This window comes from Adiantum capillus-veneris, chromosome 23, assembly GCF_014529385.1.
Source record: "Adiantum capillus-veneris isolate H3 chromosome 23, ASM1452938v2, whole genome shotgun sequence".
NCBI classification, from domain to species: domain Eukaryota; kingdom Viridiplantae; phylum Streptophyta; class Polypodiopsida; order Polypodiales; family Pteridaceae; genus Adiantum; species Adiantum capillus-veneris.
In genome coordinates this window covers 66,994,634-67,015,625 of record NC_140953.1, presented here as the reverse complement: position 1 = coordinate 67,015,625, position 20,992 = coordinate 66,994,634, and the positions used below count along the sequence as shown (strand labels likewise).

At 41.9% G+C, this 20,992-nt stretch overlaps 2 protein-coding genes across 3 annotated transcripts in view; both read right to left on the bottom strand.

Annotated features, from left to right (window-relative positions):
- The window catches only part of ZIP4 (Clathrin adaptor complexes medium subunit family protein), a 79,355-nt gene extending 78,037 nt beyond the window's left edge, over positions 1–1,318 (bottom strand). Inside the window, exon 1 of one of the 2 annotated variants that reach the window (XM_086496993.1) lies at positions 1,113–1,318. In XM_086496993.1, the coding sequence (XP_086353119.1) occupies positions 1,113–1,144 (32 nt within the window). In that variant the 5' untranslated portion in view covers positions 1,145–1,318. The remainder of the gene's footprint in view (positions 1–1,112) is intronic. The other variant, XM_086496992.1, reaches the window with a different exon arrangement.
- A 2,119-nt stretch (positions 1,319–3,437) lies between these two features.
- On the bottom strand, positions 3,438–6,525 carry LOC147427904 (pentatricopeptide repeat-containing protein At5g27110-like). The gene has a single exon (XM_086497031.1). The coding sequence runs from the start codon at positions 6,343–6,345 to the stop codon at positions 3,658–3,660; it is 2,688 nt and encodes an 895-aa protein (XP_086353157.1). The 5' UTR covers positions 6,346–6,525; the 3' UTR covers positions 3,438–3,657.
- Between the last annotated feature and the right edge of the window lie 14,467 nt (positions 6,526–20,992).

Below are 20,992 nucleotides of genomic sequence, written 5' to 3'. Positions count from 1 at the left end.
CCTGAACAAAACTCTGAAACAGCAAACTGAACTTGAAATAACACTGTGGACAAGAGACAAAGTGGAGTTGAGACACTCTGGACAAGGAGACTAAGAGGAGGAGTTCCACTATCAGAGATATTGGCCCCTCAACCAGGTGCTCTTGGCATATATTTCTTTATGTTTTCATGAGCTGCCACACTACAACTGTTGAAGTGATCATAATTACAAGATCTAATACAATCTGAGAGTCAATCGCACCTTGGCCTCTCTTTTATACCCCCAAAAGCACTTGAAAATCACTTCTTATTTACGACAATGCTTCAAAAGCACAATAGAAATCATCTTTTTTAACTCATGCCCAAAAGCACTAAAGTCATCTGCTCCGACAATTTCACACCCAAATGCAGTATCCCACTATAAAATCACCCACAACAGCTCTATCCATGTGTTGTGCCACATCATCAACCTGTGCATTCCACGTCAGCAATTCATATTTGAGATTTGCGCCATGTTTCACGGGCAGCTCCGTAGAGATTTGGGCATCAGGATTCGGCTTCCAGCCGACCCTAGTCTGGTCTAGTCGGGTCTGGTCGTGACACATCACCACTTTGTGACATGCCCCCCCAAAAAGGTAAAAGAAGAGTCTTTGCCCTCGATTACACACAAATACGCTCGTCATACCGATGGTAAGCCTATCAGCCTCAAACACAAACTCCAAGATTCAATTGTCTTTAGATGATCAACATCCAAGAAATCAACAGTTCCTTATATTGGAATATCATATTATACAAAACACTGCGTGTATGTGGTCCGAACTTGATAGCCAATCCAGTTGCAAGCCAGTGTCAACAATTACAAACAGCCAGCTGATCAATCGTAACTTGAGACTGAAGGGCCCACTCCCATTAACAAAGAGGTAGGTACAAACTGAGAGGTGAATTCAACAGAGTGCCAGCACTGATCACGCATTTCACCATTTCAATGACAAGATGAATACACATTGTGAGCATAGGAACAACAGAATAATAGGGCAAGCCTGCGATGAACAGATAAGTGCTGATCGTAGCTGCCCACAAGAATAATTAAATACACGGTAAATCCAGCTAATCAAAGTGTAAGAGTGAGCGTACCCAGTGTCGGAGAGAAGAAAGATGCAATTCATGTTTGACGTCCCCTGCAGATCTGCACTTGCAAGCTATATCACGACAACGCAGACACAAATTCTGTAAAGAGAGAGTAGGTGTAGTTTCTATTTGGCCTTAGGTTGTGGTCACGCCGAGGAGTGGCTTCCACCTCTGCATGCCCGCAGTGTGTAAGTAGCCTAAGCCTCTTTTCAAAAACTATGTTCAAAACTAAGTCTTTTAGCATTTTGTGTGTGATCATGCATAAAAGCAAAAGACAAAATGCTTACATCACAATACTGTAAAGGGGGATATATATTCTTCGCGTGACTAGAGCCCATAGGAGCCGTTGATTAAGCTTGTTGCTAGCATTATTTGCAGGTGATTAAGTTTCATTGTCTTGTCCCATTTTTCACAAAGTGTTTAAGAGAGACATTAACTAGGGGCCCGTATACAATCTCTCCTCATCTTATTTCTTCGTAAATGAATGGACTTTATTTATATGTGATAGATGGTGAGTACTACAAAAAGCATAAAGTCATTTCTTGTCCAATTTTATTTTCGATATCAATAGTACCAATTAGTTGGAATATTCATTGATTATCATACACTTGTATATGGTCCACATATGCATGGAAACATGCTCTTGCACACTCATGCAATAAGCAATGTCAATAGAACAAAACGTTATTCAGCCTACAATCTAGAACCCAAAAGGGTCAGAAAAACCTCGGTTTAGTATCAGTGTCCTAAGGCAAGAACTAAGCCCTAGCATACTCCAAGTTTCCACATAATGAGTGAGCCATAAGAATTTTACCAAGACTTTCATTGTACACTATCCATATTTTAATAATTTTTATTTTGATGTATGAATATATGACTTTATATATCACCCAAGCTAAAAACCAAAAAGCACATATGAGGAGAACCAGTGTGTTTAGACATTATGGCAGAGCCCTTTTTAGTTCAAGCAAGATAATCAGTTAAGAAGTAACCTTCTAGTCCAAGGTAATGATCTTGAATCCACCCGTAGCCAAGTCTAACAGATCGGTTGACTTGTCTACATGGATGCATGTGAGAATTCTATTTTGACTTAAATAGGTTTAGCATGCTGCAGTCCCGACTCTCAACACCCCTGATGATTCAACCAGGATGACCTCAACAACCCCAATACTTTTGTATAAAATCATTACAATGATACCTCATTCTTATTATGTTGTATATAAATGAATCAAAGACTATGCTAAGCTAGAGGCATAGGTTTTAAAGAGCAACAAAAGTAAGGACATGTATTGCAATCAAGTGAACTCACCCCAAGTCAACCGGCAAGATAAGTACGTCACTCTTGACATGTCAATGAAGTTGGTGGAAAGCAATAAGCACAAACCATATTCTCTACTTGATGGCTCAACATAGCATCTAATTTTGAAGGTATAGCTTTAACTAAAGAAACGTTTCAAGATTGATTTGAAGTTGGGCATGACAAGAATGGTAGGGACATAAAACAACCAAGACCCCCCCCCCCCCCCCCCCCCCCCCCCCCCTTTTCCTCCCTTTTGCCTGCCCTAGGACATCCTTAAACAAAGCTGGGCAAGCAGAACATCACTATGCAATGCATACATTGATTACATGAGTTGATTTAGCCCCTATATAATTCTTCCTACCTTGTAGTCGTAGTTGTATGTTTGTATGCTTTTGTGGTTTGACATTGCTCATCACGGCAAATATTTAGTCATTGCTGCTACTACTTTTATCCTCAAACAATTGAAAGGGTCGGATCAAATATGAACAGCACACGTCTGGCGTACACTGCAAGAGCGAGTGGAAAAACCGTGCTTTGTTGGCACTACCTGCTTGTAGCTAGTGGTATAGGCGTGGAACCTATGCAACCTTGGTGCACCTTTTCAAGGCCTCTCTCTCTCTCTCTCTCTCTCTCTCTCTCTCTCTCTCTCTCCCTTTTTTTTATTTTCCGATGCCTAGAGCATCAACACATGTATATGATATTGTCTCATAGGTCGGGTTCGGCCTTTCGAAGACGTTAATAAAGCTTTCTTTCTTTCTTTCTTTCTCTCTGCACTAAAGAGGACATTGATGTTACTCTCGGACATCGATGCTCATTTTAGCTTTTATTTTACTTCATTTTATGTTGTACCCAAACATTGTATTAGATCCACCAAGATTGTATCAGTTTGATCTCATAGGTCATTTTGGCCTTTTGAAGACATTTAATACAACATTCCTTTCATTTCATTCTCTCTCTCTCTCTCTCTCTCTCTCTCTCTCTCAATGTGAAGGTAGTGCGCTCGATAGTGACAGCCACTTGTTGGTCATACAGATGCATTGAAAGAGCTTATTCCATTTGCAATACAAGGACTAGACGAGCACTAAAGTACAATGGGAAAATAAGGTGTTTAGTCATCATACAATTTTAAACATTGCACACCTTGCATCATCCCTTACAACACATCCACGTCTCCTAGAGACTAATACTAAGGGCACATGGAAGGGCCAAATTCAAAACGAAAATATTAAAAAACGTATATTGATATGCCAATTATGTCATGTTCCTCATTCTCATGGCTTCCATGCTTTTTGCCTTCCCTTCCACACCCACTGCTGCATAAACATTGGCCATTAGCATGTAAGCTGACCGATCACTTTTATCCAACTTTACTGCCTGCTCAAAAGCCCATTCCCCCATGGTCACATCTGCCTGTTTACGACAAGCATCCAACATCGCATGCCAAATCATAGTATGATCAGAAGATGGCATCTCTTGAATTAGCCTTGCCGCCTTTTCTAGGTGCCCTGAACGCCCAAAAAGGTCAATCATGCAAGTGTAACACTCTAGATTTGGCTTCACACCAAACTTGGTGCTCATATTAAAAAACAACTCTTGCGCATCTTCTAACAGACCATGGTGATTGCACACATTAAGAATACAAGCAAATGTCACTACGTCTGGAAGGATACCCTCATGCTGCATCTGTTCAAGGCAATTTAGTGCTTCCTCAGCTTCACCTTCTTGAGCGTACCCTGCAATCAATACACTCCAAGAGACAACATTTCGAAAAGGGAGCTCTTCAAGCACCCGCCGCGCCTCCGTAACATGACCGCACTTGGCATACATTTCCACGAGCACATTGCCCAATATAAGATTATTCTGCAAAAGCCCCTGCCTAACAATCTCCTCATGAATGTGCTTCCCCCTTCTGACAGCCCTGATTGTGGCACAAGCTCTCAATGCACAAGCATAGGTTATCGCATCTGGAAGGATGCCTTCTTGCTGCATCTGTTCGAGGCAATCCAATGCTTGATCAGCTTCACCTTCTTGCACATATCCTGCAATCAAAGTACTCCAAGTGACAACATTCCGAGACGGGAGTTCCTCAAGAACACGCCGCCCAGTTGAAACATCACCACATTTGGCATACATGTCCACCAGAGTATTACCCAACATAATATGGTTCCACAACAATCCCTGCCTCACAATCTCCTTGTGAATTTGTTTCCCCCTGTCAACAGCCTTCATCACAGCACAAGCTTGCAATGTGCAAGCATAGGTCACTGCATCTGGATGAATGCCCTCACGCCACATCTGTTCAAGGCAATCTAGTGCCTGTTCAGCTTCACCTTGTTGCACACATCCTGCAATCAGTGCACTCCAAGCAACAACATTCTGACAAGGATATTCTTGGAGCACTCGCCTTGCGTCAAAGATGTTACCACACTTGGCATACATGTCCACAAGAGCACCACCCAGCGCAACATTATTCTGCAACAACCCCTGCCTCACAATCTCCTGATGGATTTGAATTCCTCTTAGAGCAGCCTTGATTGAGGCACAAGCTTTCAATACACACATATAGGTCACCACGTCTGGAAAGATACCTTCATGCTGCATCTCTTCAAGGCACTTTAGTGCGTGCTCAGCTTCACCTTCTTGTGTGTATCCAGCAATCAAAGCATTCCAAGAGGTGACATTCCGAGAAGGAAGTTCCAAGAGTACTCGCCGTGCCTCCGAAACATCACCAGACTTGGCATACACGTCCACAAGTGCACAACCCAGCACCGCATTGTTTTGCAATAACCCCTGCCTTGCAATCTCCTCGTGGATTTGCTTTCCCTTGCTAACTTCTTTGATGGTGGCACAAGCTTTCAAAGCACACGTGTGGGTCACTGAATCAGGAAGGATGCCCTCGCGCTGCATCTGCTCAAGGCAAAATAGCGCTTGCTCAGCTTCACCTTCCTGTGTATATCCTGCAATGATAGTGTTCCAAGAGATGACATCCCGAGAAGTGAGTTTTTTGAGCACCTGTTGTGCCTCTGAAAGATTCCCACACTTGCAGTACATGTCCATGAGCACATTACCTAGCACAACATCATTCTGCAACAGGCCCTGCCTCACAATCTCCTCATGAATTTGCTTTCCCATGCCAGAAGCTTTGATTCTGGCGCAAGCTTTCAATGCGCAGGCATAGGTTACCGCATCTGGAAAGATGCCCTCATGCTGCATCAATTCGAGACAATTTAGTGCTTGCTCAGCTTCACCTTCTTGCACATATCCTGCAACCAATGCATTCCAAGAGATAACATTCCGACAAGGAAGTTCTTGGAGCACCCGTCTTGCCTCTGAAACATCACCGCACTTGCAATACATATCCACAAGCGCCCCACCCAGCGCAACATTATTCTGCAACAACCCCTGTCTCACAATCTCATCATGAATTTGTTTTCCCTTGGCAGCGGCTCTAATAATGGCACAAGCTTTCAATGCAGACACATAGGCCACTGCATTTGGAAGAACGCCCTCAAGCTGCATCTTTTCAAGAGAATTTAAAGCATTTTGGGCTTGCCCCTTGCGGACATAGCCTGATATAAGTGTAGTCCATGCAATGGCATCACCGCTCTTATGCTGGTCGAGTACAGCTTTGGCTTTGCCAAGCTCACCGCATTTTGCATACATGGTAACGAGAGCATCTGAGTACCTCTTGAGCAAACCGTGTTGCGCAAGATCATCATGGATGGTGGTGCCTCTGGCCAGATCTTTATTCCGAATACAAGCTATGAGTGAAGCCACAACAGAATCAGCGGAAAGATGATCTTGGCTTCTGAGATCTCCATGACTCCAGCTATCCGTCCACAAAGGCTCCCTACCGAGAGCATAGCTGAAGTCCGGATGTCGGGGGCTTGGGTCTATTGCTATCCCACAACTCGGTAGCTGCTGGACTGTAGCAGCCATTCGGGCCTAGAATCTCTGGTAATTCTTGAAGGGGGAAATTACCAAAATACCCCTGAAGTTTGTGGAAATTCTTTTAAATTTCAAAATTTCCCCAAACCCAAAATTCCCAAACTAAACCACCCCGCCCCCTCCAGGCCTTTCTAAGCTCTAATTAGATCTCCAAAGACTTTTTTGGCCTGCAGACGGCCATAGGGGAAGGTTGAGAAAATGTGCATCTTTTAAGCCGTTGTGCATCCTTTAAGTAGTTGATACAAGGGTTTTTTATGGTGGACAAGTGTCCTCTTTGATTGAAAAGGAAGGTTTTTTAAATATTACATCTTCCTTTTATAATGTAAATGTTCTTTCCATCATTGTAAATTGGTCCTTTCATTGAATTCTCACTTGACTTCCCTTACTTCTTCTTTTTTTCCACACCAGAGGGCACATAATGGGAAGTGCTTATCCCTTCAAAATATTAGCCATGTTACATGGTCGGGCAAGGGCCGCGTACCATCGGGCAAGAGCCACACGTAGGAATCACCATGGCCACTAATTGATGAACCACGTGTTGGGAACGACGGAGAGAACTCGTAGCAGCCAGCTAGGAACCTCCACCTCGGGTGACCCACCCCAGGAGGAGGATGCACTCGAGTGTCCAAGGGCAAGAGCCCTAGCAACGTGAACACCAGGTGAGCACAAGGTGTCCCTCTAGAGTGTGACCCAATGGGGGATTTGAATCCACAACCCATAGGTTGAGAGGTCAAAGCCTTACCTTTAGAACAACCCTTTGGGAACGACTTCCCTTGCGTTTTGTCTTTGTTTGGTTTGTAAATGGGTCCCTTCATTTAAAAATCTAATGACTTTTTTTGTAACTTTTTCATTTAAAACATAAATTTTTTTGTTGTAAATTTTTCTTTCGTTTAAAGTCAATTTACAATTAAAAATTTATAAATTATCCTTAAATGAAATAATTCCTCCACAACTAAGAATGAAAGGATTGTACATTTTTTCACAATAATTATAAATTTTCCTTAAATGAAAGAATTTCTTCACAACTAATTTTTTTTTTCAGCTTTTATTTTAATATGCAAATATCACCTTATTACTTTAGTGTAACATGTATCATTATTAGGAATTAGCTTTAGACATTTCCAATATTAATAAAATAAATTTCAAAGGAGAAACTCATATATACATGTCACATGTAACACTTGATTATGAGAATTTTGTAAGAACAAAAATGTCATTAATTGATGCCATCTTCATGAAATATTATTAATGTTAATTACTTAGGTCCATAATTTCTTTGGAAATTTTTCTATAATGCAATGATCAATGTCAGTTGATCATACTTAGATGTTATTTAAATGTCAATATTAACTCTAAAATCCCAACCTATATTGAAATAATCACATTAGTTTCTTTACATAGTTCACTACAACATTTATCTCAAAAAACAACAAACTACACTTCCAAGTCAGTCAAATTTGGTCAACAAATTATAACTTCTCCATGTTTACCATTGAAACAACCTCACCTATTAGTTACTTTTTGCCATATATCTATTACTCGTTTTATAATATACCCTCTCTAAAACCTTTCAAAATATTTGTTGTGAAAAACTAAATCATAAACACAACTCTAATCTACTTTTGCATTACATTTCCTTAGCAGGCCACCATAATTCTTCACCTTGTTTTTGAGACTCTTCATAGGAAGATATGTACTCCTATTGAAGAAGATGATAGAACTAGGATTTCACATGGTCTTGTGGGCTCTCAAGATAAAATTGTTCATTATTTTTAGACGCAAGTGCCTCTATTTGTTGTAAGCTCAATGGTGAATTGTTTTGTCAAAGACTCTTAAAGATGGAACTCTACTGTAAAAAAGATTAGACTATGCAAAAATTGGGATACTCCATCCAAAAATGGTAGAAGAGTATATTGGAATTTTTTTAGATATGATGGTTATTTTGGGAATTTTCACAAATTTCGAGAGTGTTTGGTAACTTTTCCTTCTTCAAAACACCACTACAAAAATAAAATTGTAACACGTTAAATTTGTATCAAAATTTTAAATTGGATTTTGCCATTTGGCATGCTAAAACATTCCTATAAGCCTACAAATTTTCTTTTTGCCTTGCCATTAGTGTTATCTTAGATTTTTGGTTTGGCCAAAATTATTTTTGACTTGGCTAAAAGATTCTTGAAGCTAAATAATATAATTGGCTCAAATAGGTAGTTGCCACCTAAAGAAATGATGGGATTTTATGGATACTTGTCGATTTGTGTCATAAATTATAGGTTTTCAAGTCAAGATGGAAACTAGAAGGCAAGGAAAGAAGTCAGTATGGTTTTCAACTCCCCCCCCCCCCCCCCTCTCTCTCTCTCTATCGGGGGCAAAGGGGCTAGTCTGAATCGAGCTCGAAGTTTGCCTATATAAAGGGGCATAGGCTAGGTGGAGAGTATGGTTCTAGACCCTTTGGTATCAGAGCTAAGTTTAGCAAAGTAAGGCATGAAGCTATTTTGGGAAAAAGGCGTGCATGATCTCTCTCTCTCTCTCTCTCTCTCTCTCTCTCTCTCTCTCTCTCTCTCTCTCTCTCTCTCTCTAACGAAGTTGCTTTGGTAAGTCCGCTTAGAGAGGAAGGAGGCACCAGATTGACTTGCAAAAAACCACAAGAGGTTGGGCTTGTTGCGTTCACATTGAGGAGAGGAGGGTTACTTTGCAACTCGCTCTCTCGAGCCTGCTATAGTGCACCGTGAGCCAATCTTCCCCTACAATGCTGCTCGACAGTGGTGTCATTGTTTAGAGCTTTTTATTTTCCCACTTGAGTGCCCAAGGCAAGGCCACTCTTTGAAGTTTTCTCAAGGGAGTGTGCCCATGACACCCCCCCCCCCCCTTCACCTCCTCTCTTCTCGCAAGCATGGTGTAGACTCCACACAGTTGAAGGAAGGTGGTGAACGGAGTTCGCAAAGCTTCGATATCAAACCTCTACAAAATTTAGAGAATTGCAATCGTAAGCATTTCTTCAATCTTCTCTATCGGTGAAGCTTTCAACTACGAAAGCGGTATCAACACGGTGTTGCGCTATACAATAAAGGTAATATCTAGCAAAATCTTTTTGCTACATATACATTAACGGTTTATCCGCATCGATTAGACACAATCTCTTTTGACAAGTTATTACGTATCGACGAAGTTAGTGACTGGATGATGATTTACAACGTCCGCAATCGACATCGATAATTGACTATGACTTGAGGGTATCAATTTAGCAAGGCTAATCAATCTCGTTTGCAATTACTCATAGCCGATTATGGTTTGTTTTTTGCAGGCAACTTTTTCTCTTGCTAGCACAACATTGTTAGGAATAAAGGTGTAGCTAAATAGAGATTCGAGTGGTCTATTTAGTGAAGAGAGATAATTTTCACACAAGAGAGATAACACACACACAGAGAGAGAGAGAGAGCACAATGTACGTGGTTCACCCAAGTGTGGGCTACATCCACAAGAAAGTAGCCACTTAATGGCTTTGTAGTTCAATCTTGAAGTAGGTTACAAAGGGATTAGCAACCCTTAATGGAACTCCCGCCTTGCTTCACTCCCCCTTCACTCTCTTACTCCACCTCACATACTTTTCACCATACAACCATTTTGTGTGCTGAAGAGGGATCGTTTTTATAGGCCAAAATGGGCTGCCCTCTCTCATGAGAGACGGCCATGTGTAGCTTTGTGTAGACAAGTTCAAGTAGAACTCTCCCATGTGCCCATATGTGGACGCCCTTGGGTAGACAAGTCCGCCTAGAAATCGGCCACTAGCCACCGACCATTGAATTCAGCCACTGGCTATAGACTTCCGACTACCGGCAAACGGGCCATTGATCATTGTCCACCAGTCAACCGTCCACCAACCGACTGTTTTTCGGTCTCTTTTCGATAGTTGTGCGGCCATAATATTCCGACAAAAAGGAATATCAAAGCGCTCGATCGGGCATGAATTTTTCTCACGCACGATAGCTTCTCCTCATAACGGAGGGCTTAAAATGTGCATTTTTTCAGGATAAAAATTATAAGGGGTGAATCAGGCTCCATAACAATCTCCCAGTTGGAGACTAATCTCTACACTAAACATGTGACTGCTTTCCATCTTGGCTTCTTATCCTTGAAGGCCGATTGAAGATAAACAAAAGCTCAACTTATCCTTGTTAACCACCTTTGTTAACATGTCTGTAGGATTTTTGCTTGTGTGCACCTTTCCAAGCTTTAGTTGTCCCTCTTCCAAAAGAGTATGTATGAAGTGATATCTCATTTCTATATGCTTTATCCTTGGATGAAAAGCTAAATTATTTGCAAGATAAATGGCACTTTGATTGTCACTGTACAAGACACAATTTACTTGCTTATATCCAAGTTCCTCCAAGAATTTGTGAAGCCACAAAATCTCTTTTCTAGACTCTGTAAGAGCTACATATTCAGCTTTCGTAGTAGAAAGTGAGACCAATTTCTGCAACTTGAAGTCCAACTTACTTCTCTACCTCCAATCGTGAAGATGTAGCCAGTAGTTCTCCTTCAAGTGTCTTTGTCACTTGCCATATTTTCATCAGCATACCCTTGCAAGAAAATGTTAGTGCCTCCAAAACACAAAGCATTCATGGTTGTCCTCTTTATAGACCTAAGTATCCATTTCATAGCTTGTAAATGCTTTTTACCTAGATTATCCATGAGCCCACTCACAATCCCACTACATATGCAATATCTAGCCTTGTCCAACCCAAAGCATACATTAGAGAACCTACTCTGCAGCATATGGAACTTTAGACATGTACACTATCTCCTCTTATGTCTTTAAAAACATATCCTTGGTTAGTTTCAAGGTGTATCTGCTTTGTGACACCTAACTCTTTCATTGAAAAAGGTTTAGACAACTCCTCTTTTAAGTCTTTGATATCCTGCATATTAACACTTGCAATTAGCATGTCATCAATATACAACATTAGGTTGATAAATTTACCATCTCCCAATTTCTTTGTGTACACATAGTATCTGAGTTGCATCTTCAAAATCCATGATCCACCATCCATTAGTTGAACTTTAGGTGCCACTGTATTACTGCTTTCTTTAGACCAAACAAAATTTTCTTTAACTTGCATACCATTTTCTCCTTTCCCTTTTCTTCATACCCTTGCCATTGAAGCATGTAAATAATCTCCTCCAAGTCACCATGAGAGAATGTCCCACTTGCTCATGATTTAAGTCATGAGCAACCACGAGGCTTAAGACAAGCCTAATAGAATTCATTTTTACAACATGAGAAAATATTTCATGGAAGTCAATACCTTTCTTATGAGAAAACCCTTTTACCACGAGCCCGGACTTGTACCCCTTCTTCTTCCTTCAGCTTGTATACCCATTTGTTTTGCAGTGCCCATTTACCTTTAGGTAAATCAACCAACTCCCATGCTGGTTGATTTACCTTTAAACCAACTCCCATGTTTGGTTGCAATGCAATGAGTCCATCTTTGCTTGCATACTCTTTGTCCATTCTTGTTTTGATTCGACGTGTTGCATGGCTTCTTTGTATGACTTTTGCTCTCCAAGATCTAAGACCAAGAGATGATTGAAGGAATGAATGAACCTCTCTGGAGGTCTACTTACTCTTTTAGATCTTCAGAGCATATGTTGAGATTCCTCATATGATTGACGTTGTTGCAAGTTGTCACCACTCACACTTCTTGAATCTTAATTGTCCTCAAGGTCCATGTACTCATCACCTGTACTTTTTGTTTGTTTAATCTTTGTACATATTCTGTTTGTTGAAAATAACATCCCTATTTCTAAAGATTTTACCATCTTTGGGATTTTATAGGTGATACCCAAAGTCCACTTCTCCATAACCAATGAAGAAACAGGTCTTGGACTTTGCATCTAGCTTTGACCTTAGACTTCTATATGTGTGAATAAAAGCCTCACATCCAAACACTTTGAGAAATGCATATTTCATCGGTTTTGTCAGGACAATGGCAAGGCTGGACTAGACAAGGGCAAGGTCGGGCTAGGCAGTGTGGAAAGGGAGTCCAACTAGGGCAAAGGGCTAGGAGCCATGCTATATAGTGGGTGGTTGGGAGGTGGACTCTTAGGTTCTAGTTCCCCTTGTCTAACATTGGTATCAAGAGCAAGGTTACTATTTTTTGGGGAGGCACAGCCGTGGTGTTGGAGAGCCACACAATTCTTGCATGCTTTTGCATGTCAGGGTCAAGGAGGCCGTGGAGCTCACCCCCTGTGAGGAGGACGAGGAAGACGATGGCATGGGCAACACCTCTTGCGAGGGGAAGCGGCCGAATTGCGCCCTGCACCAAATTGCACCCTCTCAGCTAAGGAGCAACTCTCAACCCAGGACCGAAGCCCGCTTCGCATTGTAGCGACCACCATCTCTTTCAACAGGCCCTTGCGCGCTACTGCTGCCGGCTATGCCGTTTGTGAAGCTTTGAATTCACACTCAAAACACTTAAGGCCCTTGGCCTTAGGACTTTATTGGTACTAGGGGTGATACACACCCCGCATCAAGCAAGGAGCTCCGACCTCCGGAGTTAGTAAGTATAGATCCGAGGGGATCGAAGGCAGGGCCGGCAAGTACACACACCCACACAATTTTTTTGCGTACTACCTACAGAAAATCAGAGAATTAATAAAGCGTCTCAAGGGGAGTCAGAAGCGACGTTATTTCTCAAATTTGATTACGGTCGAAAGCAATTCTACTCATACTCGATTCGGCTACAATGGGTTAAGGATTTCCCTACACGGTTGTCATTTGGGATCGATTCCGACTTGGACAGTATCGATTTCGCCAGGATTAGCAAGGCTAATTAACCTTTGCACTGCTCATCAATATCATGTATTTTTTCTGACTATTCCTTTCACTGCACTATGTCGCCATGGATTCAGATATCAATATGACTTTTGATTTCGAGAAAAATACGCCTGATCCTGCCCATGATGGCTCGCGGCCGGACGCTCTCATGGAGAGTGCCCACGACGCTACGGCAGGTGACGACACCTATGAATTGCTCGACATTCAAGAATTTCGTGCACTTCAGACACGCATATCAGTCATGGAAGGAAATTTTAAATCTTTAGAAGAAAAACGTCACTAAATTATCCACGTTAGTGATCCAATTAATGCAACAGCAGTCCAAGGGTCCTGCTGACACGCACATGCATGAGCACGTTGCTACACAGGGGCAAGGCCCTTCTAATCCGGAACAAGGTCGGAACAAGGTCCAACTATTGATACTTTGCACACTCTCACTGCAAAAGAGGTGGATGAGTTGTTGAAAAACACCAAACCACCGACTTTTAAGGGAGAAGACCGCGATCGCAATAAGGATGCAATGAATATCTTTCTCAGCAAGTGGGATGGAATTCACGCCTTACGGAGTACTCCGAACGCAGTCAGAGCATTGCAAACGAGCTTAACTTTAGAAGGCAGATCGGAATTGGACGGCTTGGGACACGTGTTCCATGCGCCAATACCCATCATTACTTGAATATATATCTCACTATCGGGGTGTTATCCTCAAGTTGGAAGGCTTAGATAACTTTCAGCAAGTACGGGGATTTATACGTGGTCTGACACCAAAGCTTAAGAAGCACGTCAAGACCCAAGACCCTAAAACACTTGAGGAAGCCATAGTGAAAGCACATATTCACGATGATCCAGATGAAAAGAAAGCACATAATACTCATGTGCCTACTAATACACATAGTAATACACGCACACAGTATGGGCACAATAAAAGGAAATTTATAGTAGCCAATTCAGAAGCATCTAGAAAACCCAAGGGGTCCAAAGGTCCTCTCTCTCTTGAGGACTTTGATAAATCTAAGAAAGAGAAATTATGTTTTCAATGTTTAAGAAGCGGTCATGGCAAAAAGGATTGTCCCAAGGGGAAATCTGCTGCTCATGGCAAGGAGAAAGCAATGCACACGATGCAACTGCTACCTCTTGAGTCTTCCTCACGATTCTCTACAGTGGAAGTAACACACACCGAGGTGGTGCATGAATGCTGTCTCACGGCTTCCATGTGGCAACAGACCTTCGGACCACATGAGTTAGTACGTATGCACGGATCTCTGCAAGGGCACAAGGTGTGCATCTTGGTAGATGACGGTGCTACTCACAATTTTATCAATTATGGATTGGTGAAAAAAATCAAATTGCCTCAAACTCGGAGTACCCACCGCTACAAGGTGGCAATGATGAATGGACATGATACCGAAATTCGGGATACTCAAGTCCGAGCTGTTCCGTTGGAAGTACAAGGTTACTCCACATCCTTGGATTTTCAAGTTATGAACATGGAGAGGGCAGACGTGGTCCTTGGTAGGAAATGGCTGCATAGCATAGGACCATCACTGAAGCGTAGCTATGAGCACAACAGCTTGATGTTCGAATCCCATGGCGCACATGTGTTGTTGTTAGGAGAGAAGGATGTACCTTCTTCACCATTGATATGTATAGCTGAGCTTATGCAGCTCGTTTATGATAATGAAATATATCAACTTTTCTTGTGTTACTCATTGTCTCAATTTCTCTCTAACATTGAATCTGCTGAACATTCCTCAACACCGCATGCTTCTCTCTCATCTCTTCCACCAATGGCTACTTCTAAACAAGCAAATGTTGCTAGTGAGTTACAGAAATTATTAAAGTAATTTCAAGATGTTTTTTCTAATGATTTGCCACCAAGATTACCGCTGACACGATCAGGGCAACATAGCATCGATGTGGTTGCAAACAATAAACCTGTCAGTAAACCTCCCCACCGTATGAGTTACTCTGAAGCTGCTGAGGTGGAACGTCAGCTTGCTGACTACCTTAGCAGAGGGTTTATCCAACCCACTTCTTTACCATGGGCTTCTCCTATCCTATTAGAATAAAAAAGACGGCAGTATGCGCATGTGCGTAGACTACCGTGGCTTAAATGCAGTTACGGTTAAGAACAAGTACCCATTGCCATGAGTGGATGAGGTGCTCGACAAAATCACTCATGCTCGCATTTTTACGAAAATGGACTTGCGGTCAGGTTATCACCAAGTCCGTATTTGACTTGCCGATATACCCAAAACTACATTCCGAACAAGGTTTGGACACTATGAGTTCTTGGTGATGCCCTTTGGGTTAGCTAATGCGCCCGCAACATTCATGACACTTATGGATAGTGTCTTGAACCCGCACTTGGGCAAATTTGTCATCGTTTTCTCCATGACATTCTAGTCTACAGTGCTTCTGAAGAAGAATACTTACAACATCTGAGGCAGGTGTTAAAATTATTATGAACAAATCAATTATATGCCAGGGAATCTAAGTGTGATTTTCTGAAAGAAGAAATTCACTATCTTGGGCATGTTATTTTAGCTAAGGGGCTATATATGGATCAATCCAAAGTGGATACCATCCGGCAGTGGCCTTCTCCTAAAAATATGGAAGAGTTACATATATTTTTTAGGGTTTGCAGGTTTTTAGCGAAGGCTCGTTAAAAACTATGCTAATATTGTTGTTCCCATGACGGATCAACTGAAAGGCAAAGGAAAAGCTTTTCAGTGGAGACCCGCTCAATAGCACAATTTCGATACGCTCAAGGATGCATTAGCTACAGCTCCCATACTAGCTATTGTAGATCCTTTGAAACCATTCGTTTTGGAAACGGATGCCAGCGACCGTGCTATTGGAGCAGTCCTGTTACAAGACGGATGACCAATTGCATTTGAAGCAAGAAGCTTGATGTAGCTCAACAGAACTACTCTGCTTATGAGCGCGAACTCTATCCAATAGTGTCTGCCTTAAAAACATGGCGGCATTATTTGTATGGTGCTCAATTTGAGATTGTGTTTCACCATGAAAGCATTAAATGGTTTACACACCAAACGGATTTGAAGGTTCGGAAAGCCAGATGGGCCGAGATTCTTCAGGAATATGACGCCAAGCTCCGGTATCGTAAAGGACGATACAATGTAGTGGCTGACGCTCTAAGTCGTAAACCGGAGATCAATTCTCTCTTGTTCACGGAACTTCGTAGTGAATTTTTGGATTCTCTCAAAGGCAAATATGAGCATGATGAAGCATATTTCAAAGTGTGGAGCCATGTACAAATGAGGGATCCTTCTCACTCCAATGATGGTAGTGTAACGTTAACCTCCACACCTAGTTCTCCTCTATCGAATGATTAACTACAACGATGGAAGCATTTCACCATCGAAATTGGGTACCTACTCCATAAGGGGAGAGTTTGTGTACCGACGGACACAGACATTCGGTGCCAAATTCTTTATGAATGTCATGATAGTCCACGTGCAGGGCACCCGGGTATTAGAAAGACTTATGCTCTCGTACGACGACAGTTTTACTGGCCAGGTATACATTGCTTTGTTCAAGCTTATGTCTTGTATTGCCAAAAATGTAAAGTCAACAAAGCAGAGCGCCTGAAAGCAGGAGGACTCTTACATCCTTTGGAGATTCCCAATGGAAAATGGGAAAGTATCTCTATGGACTTTATTGTGGGTTTACCAACCATTGTATGAGGTCATGACTCGGTATGGGTGGTCATAGACCGGTTGACTAAGGAAGTCCAACTAGGGCAAAGGGCTAGGAGCCATGCTATATAGTGGGCAAGTTACCTTCGAGGAAGGGGAGGAAGTATTTTTACGTGTGCCAGAACATTCGAAAAGTCTGAAAACTGGGCCAATAGATAAATTATCTCCCCGATATTGTGGGCCTTTCAAAATACTCAAGCGAGTAGGTGATCGTGCCTACAAATTATTGCTACCTACACATTCTCGTATTCATCCGATGTTTCATGTAAGCCATTTACGTAAGCGGTTACATGGGGATGACACTGTCATTGACCAACAAGTTTTGGTTGATTTCGTTGAACCTCCTATCTTACCGCATGAACCTGAACGTATTCTCGACTATCATGAGTTACGTACGCGTCATCATGTACGTTAACAAGCTTTAATCAAGTGGAAAGATCGACCTGAGGAAGGTGCTACTTGGGAAAACATTAGTGTTCTTAAGAATAAGTTCCCCACTTTTGTTTTTGAGGACGAAAACTCTTCTTTAAGGGGGGAGTAATGTCAGGACAACAGCAAGCCCGGACTAGACATGGGCAAGGCTGGGTTAGGCAATGTGGAAAGGGAGTCTAACTAGGGCAAAGGGCTAGGAGCCATGCTATATAGTGGGTGGTTGGGAGGTGGACTCCTAGGTTCTAGTTCCCCTTGTCTAACATTGTACTTGCTGAAAGTTATCGAGGCCTTCCAACTTGAGGATAACATCCCGATAGTGAGATATATATTCAAGTATGGAATATGTGTCCCAAGCCGTCCAATTCCAATCTGCCTCATTTGTAGGCAATTTTTTTTTGCGAAACATAGCTTCAAAAGCTGCCCAACTTTGTGGTATGATATTCTTCTCCTTGAGAGACATCCACCATTTGTAGGCCTTGCCTTCCAGAGTTAAACTTGTTTGCAGTGCTCTGACTGCGTCTGGAGTACACGGTAAGACGTGAATTCCATCCCACTTGCTGAGAAAGATATTCACTGCATCCTTATTGTGGTCTCAGTCTATGACCAAATCAACGGTTAAGACACCAGAACTAGCCAAGTTATTTGTGGACAATCTATACAAGTTGTATGGTTTGCCCAATAACATTGTCAGTGATCATGATCCCAAGTTTAACAATCATTTTTGGAGGGTTGTGTTCAAACGATTGGGTAAACAACTAAACCTCAGTACAACCGATCATCCAGAAATAGATGGTTAGACTGAACGAGTTAGCCAAGTGCTAGAGGATATGCTAAGAGCATACGTTAGCAAAAAACAGTCAGACTGGGAAGAATACTTACCTATCCTCGAGTTTGCCTACAATAGTGCTAAGCATGTCACAACTGGATTTAGTCCTTTCATGCTCATGTATGGGTTTCAACCTAGGTCACCTGTTAGGGTGGGGTTGGCAACCGAAAAGCTCCAACAGGTTAAGGATTTTCTCCAAGATCACATGGATATGCTGAAACTCGCTCGTCAGAATGTCCGAAAAGCGCAGGATCGGTATAAGCAGTACACTGATGAGAAACGTCGGCAAATTACCTTCGAAGAAGGGGAGGAAGTATTTTTATGTGTGCCAGAACATTCAGAAAGTCTGAAAACTGGGCCAACACATAAATTATCTCCCCGATATTGTGGGCCTTTCAAAATACTCAAGCGATTAGGTGATCGTGCCTACAAATTATTGCTACCTACACATTCTCGTATTCATCCGATGTTTCATGTAAGCCGTTTACGTAAGCGGTTACATGGGGACGACAATGTCATTAACCAACAGATTTTGGTTGATTTCATTGAACCTCCTGCATGAACCTGAACGTATTCTCGACTATCATGAGTTACGTACGCGTCATAATGTACGTCAACAAGCCTTAATCAAGTGGAAAGATCGACCTGAGGAAGGCACCACTTGGGAAAACATTAGTGTTCTTAAGAAGAATTTCCCCACTTTTGTTTTCGAGGACGAAAACTCTTCTTTAAGGGGGGAGTAATGTCAGCACAACAACAAGGCCGACTAAACAAGGGCAAGGCCGGGCTAGGCAGTGTGGAAAGGGAATCCAACTAGGGCAAAGGGCTAGGAGCCATGCTATATAGTGGGTGGTTGGGAGGTGGAATCCTAGGTTCTAGTTCCCCTTGTCTAAGAGGTTTACCTGTTCATGCCTCCTCTGAAACTCGTCCATCCACAACCATTGAGGGTGACGAGTTTATCAAGTACACATATGTTTACTGCTTTCGCTCAAAGCTCAAGTAGTAGGCCTGCATGTAGCCGCATGCTTTGTGCTCCCTCCATGATTTTCATGTTCATCCTTTTTGAGACTCCATTTTGTTGAGGTGTCCTTGGGGTTGTCTTATGCCTTCGAATGCCATTGCTAGCACAAAAGCTTTCAAAAGCTTGGCTACAATATTCGTCTCTATTGTCAGATTTGAAGCATTTAAGCTTGGTATCTACTTCATTTTCCACAAAGGCTTTCCACAATATGGAAAACACATCAGATTTATTTATTTTTGCATAAACCCATGTTTTCCTAGTTGCCTCATCTATGAATGTTACATAGTACAACCAACCACCAATGGATGGTGCACTTGTAAGACCTTAAACATCAGAGTGAACTAATTCAAGCTTTTTGGTTTTTCTTTCATTCCTACTTTGAGGAATTTTATCCTCTTTTATTTACCATAAACACAGTCCTCACAGAACTCTAAGTCGACTTCTGTCAAACCTAGTAGAAGCTTCTTTTAATGAAGGATTTGCATTCCTTTGCCACTCATATGCCCAAGATGATAGTGCAACACTACACCATCGACTTTTGTAGATGTTGCACAAATTGAAGATTATGCTTTCACCATACACAAGTAGAGTATACCCACCTTTTCTCCTTTTGCAATCACCAAAGATCCTTTCAAGAACTTCCATCGTTTGTTTTTGAATGCAATGTTGTGGCCTTCATCATTCAATTGACCTATAGAGATCAAGCTTTTGCTAAGAGAGGAAACATGGCTAACATTCCATTCATGTTATTTGCAGTTTTGACAAAAACCATACCTTTGCTGACAATTTCGCAAGCTTTATTATCTCCCAAGTATACATTTCCAAAATTACCTTTTGTGTAATCTTGGAAATGTTGCTTGTGGGGTGTCACATAAAATGAAGCCCTGGAGTCTACTATCCAAGAATTGGACACATTGTTTGGTGGAAGGATTAGAGCATCTTGCTCTACTTTACCTGCCATTTTCTTGAGACTCCAACTCGTTTTTCTTCTTGGTGTTAAAGTTTAGCCATCTCAAGTTAACCGCCCAATGTGATCCCATTACTACTCTGAGATATCCCAATCGGAACCTACGTAAATCGGAGATCTCTGTAGGTCCATTGTACGGCTCTCGTAGCAGCAACAATCCATTGAGATCCAAAATAATTAGTCTTTGCAATCATTGTGTGCATACATATAAATAGTTGGAAACAAAAAGGAGTATATTATTTAAGTACAATGAATATTACCGGAACAACCATATCAACTTGAAACAAGAGTCCATACTGGTCATGTCCAATGCTGACATTCTATTGTTGAGTGTCGATGTTCCCTTTTGTATCGCCAAAGGTGTCCACCTCTTGTGGTTGTGTAGTATAGGACTCTTGTGTTTCCATGGCCGAATATTTAACTTGTTCTGTTGTCTATTCCTGGATTTGATTTGCAACGTTGGCCTCCTCCTCTACATGGCCTATATAATCTGTATCTTCTCTCAGCTCTGAAGAGCTCTTCACAGCAGCAATTACTGGAGCTTGGACTCCCTCATATTGATCATGTGCCTCATCTTGTGCCACAATAATAGGCACTCCCTTATTCTCCTCTACTTGGCCTAGACCCTTTGTTGCATTCCTCGACTCTGAAGAGCATTTTACATCAGAATTTTCAAGAGCTTGGTCTACTTCACATTGATCAACTCCAACTTCCGTTTCAGCCGCTCCAACTGCAAAGCAAACCGGTGTCTGTTCCTCTAATATTGGGTTAGTTTTAGGGATTTGGTTCTTAGTGGTGAAAACCGGCATGACTTTCTCATCACCGATCATTC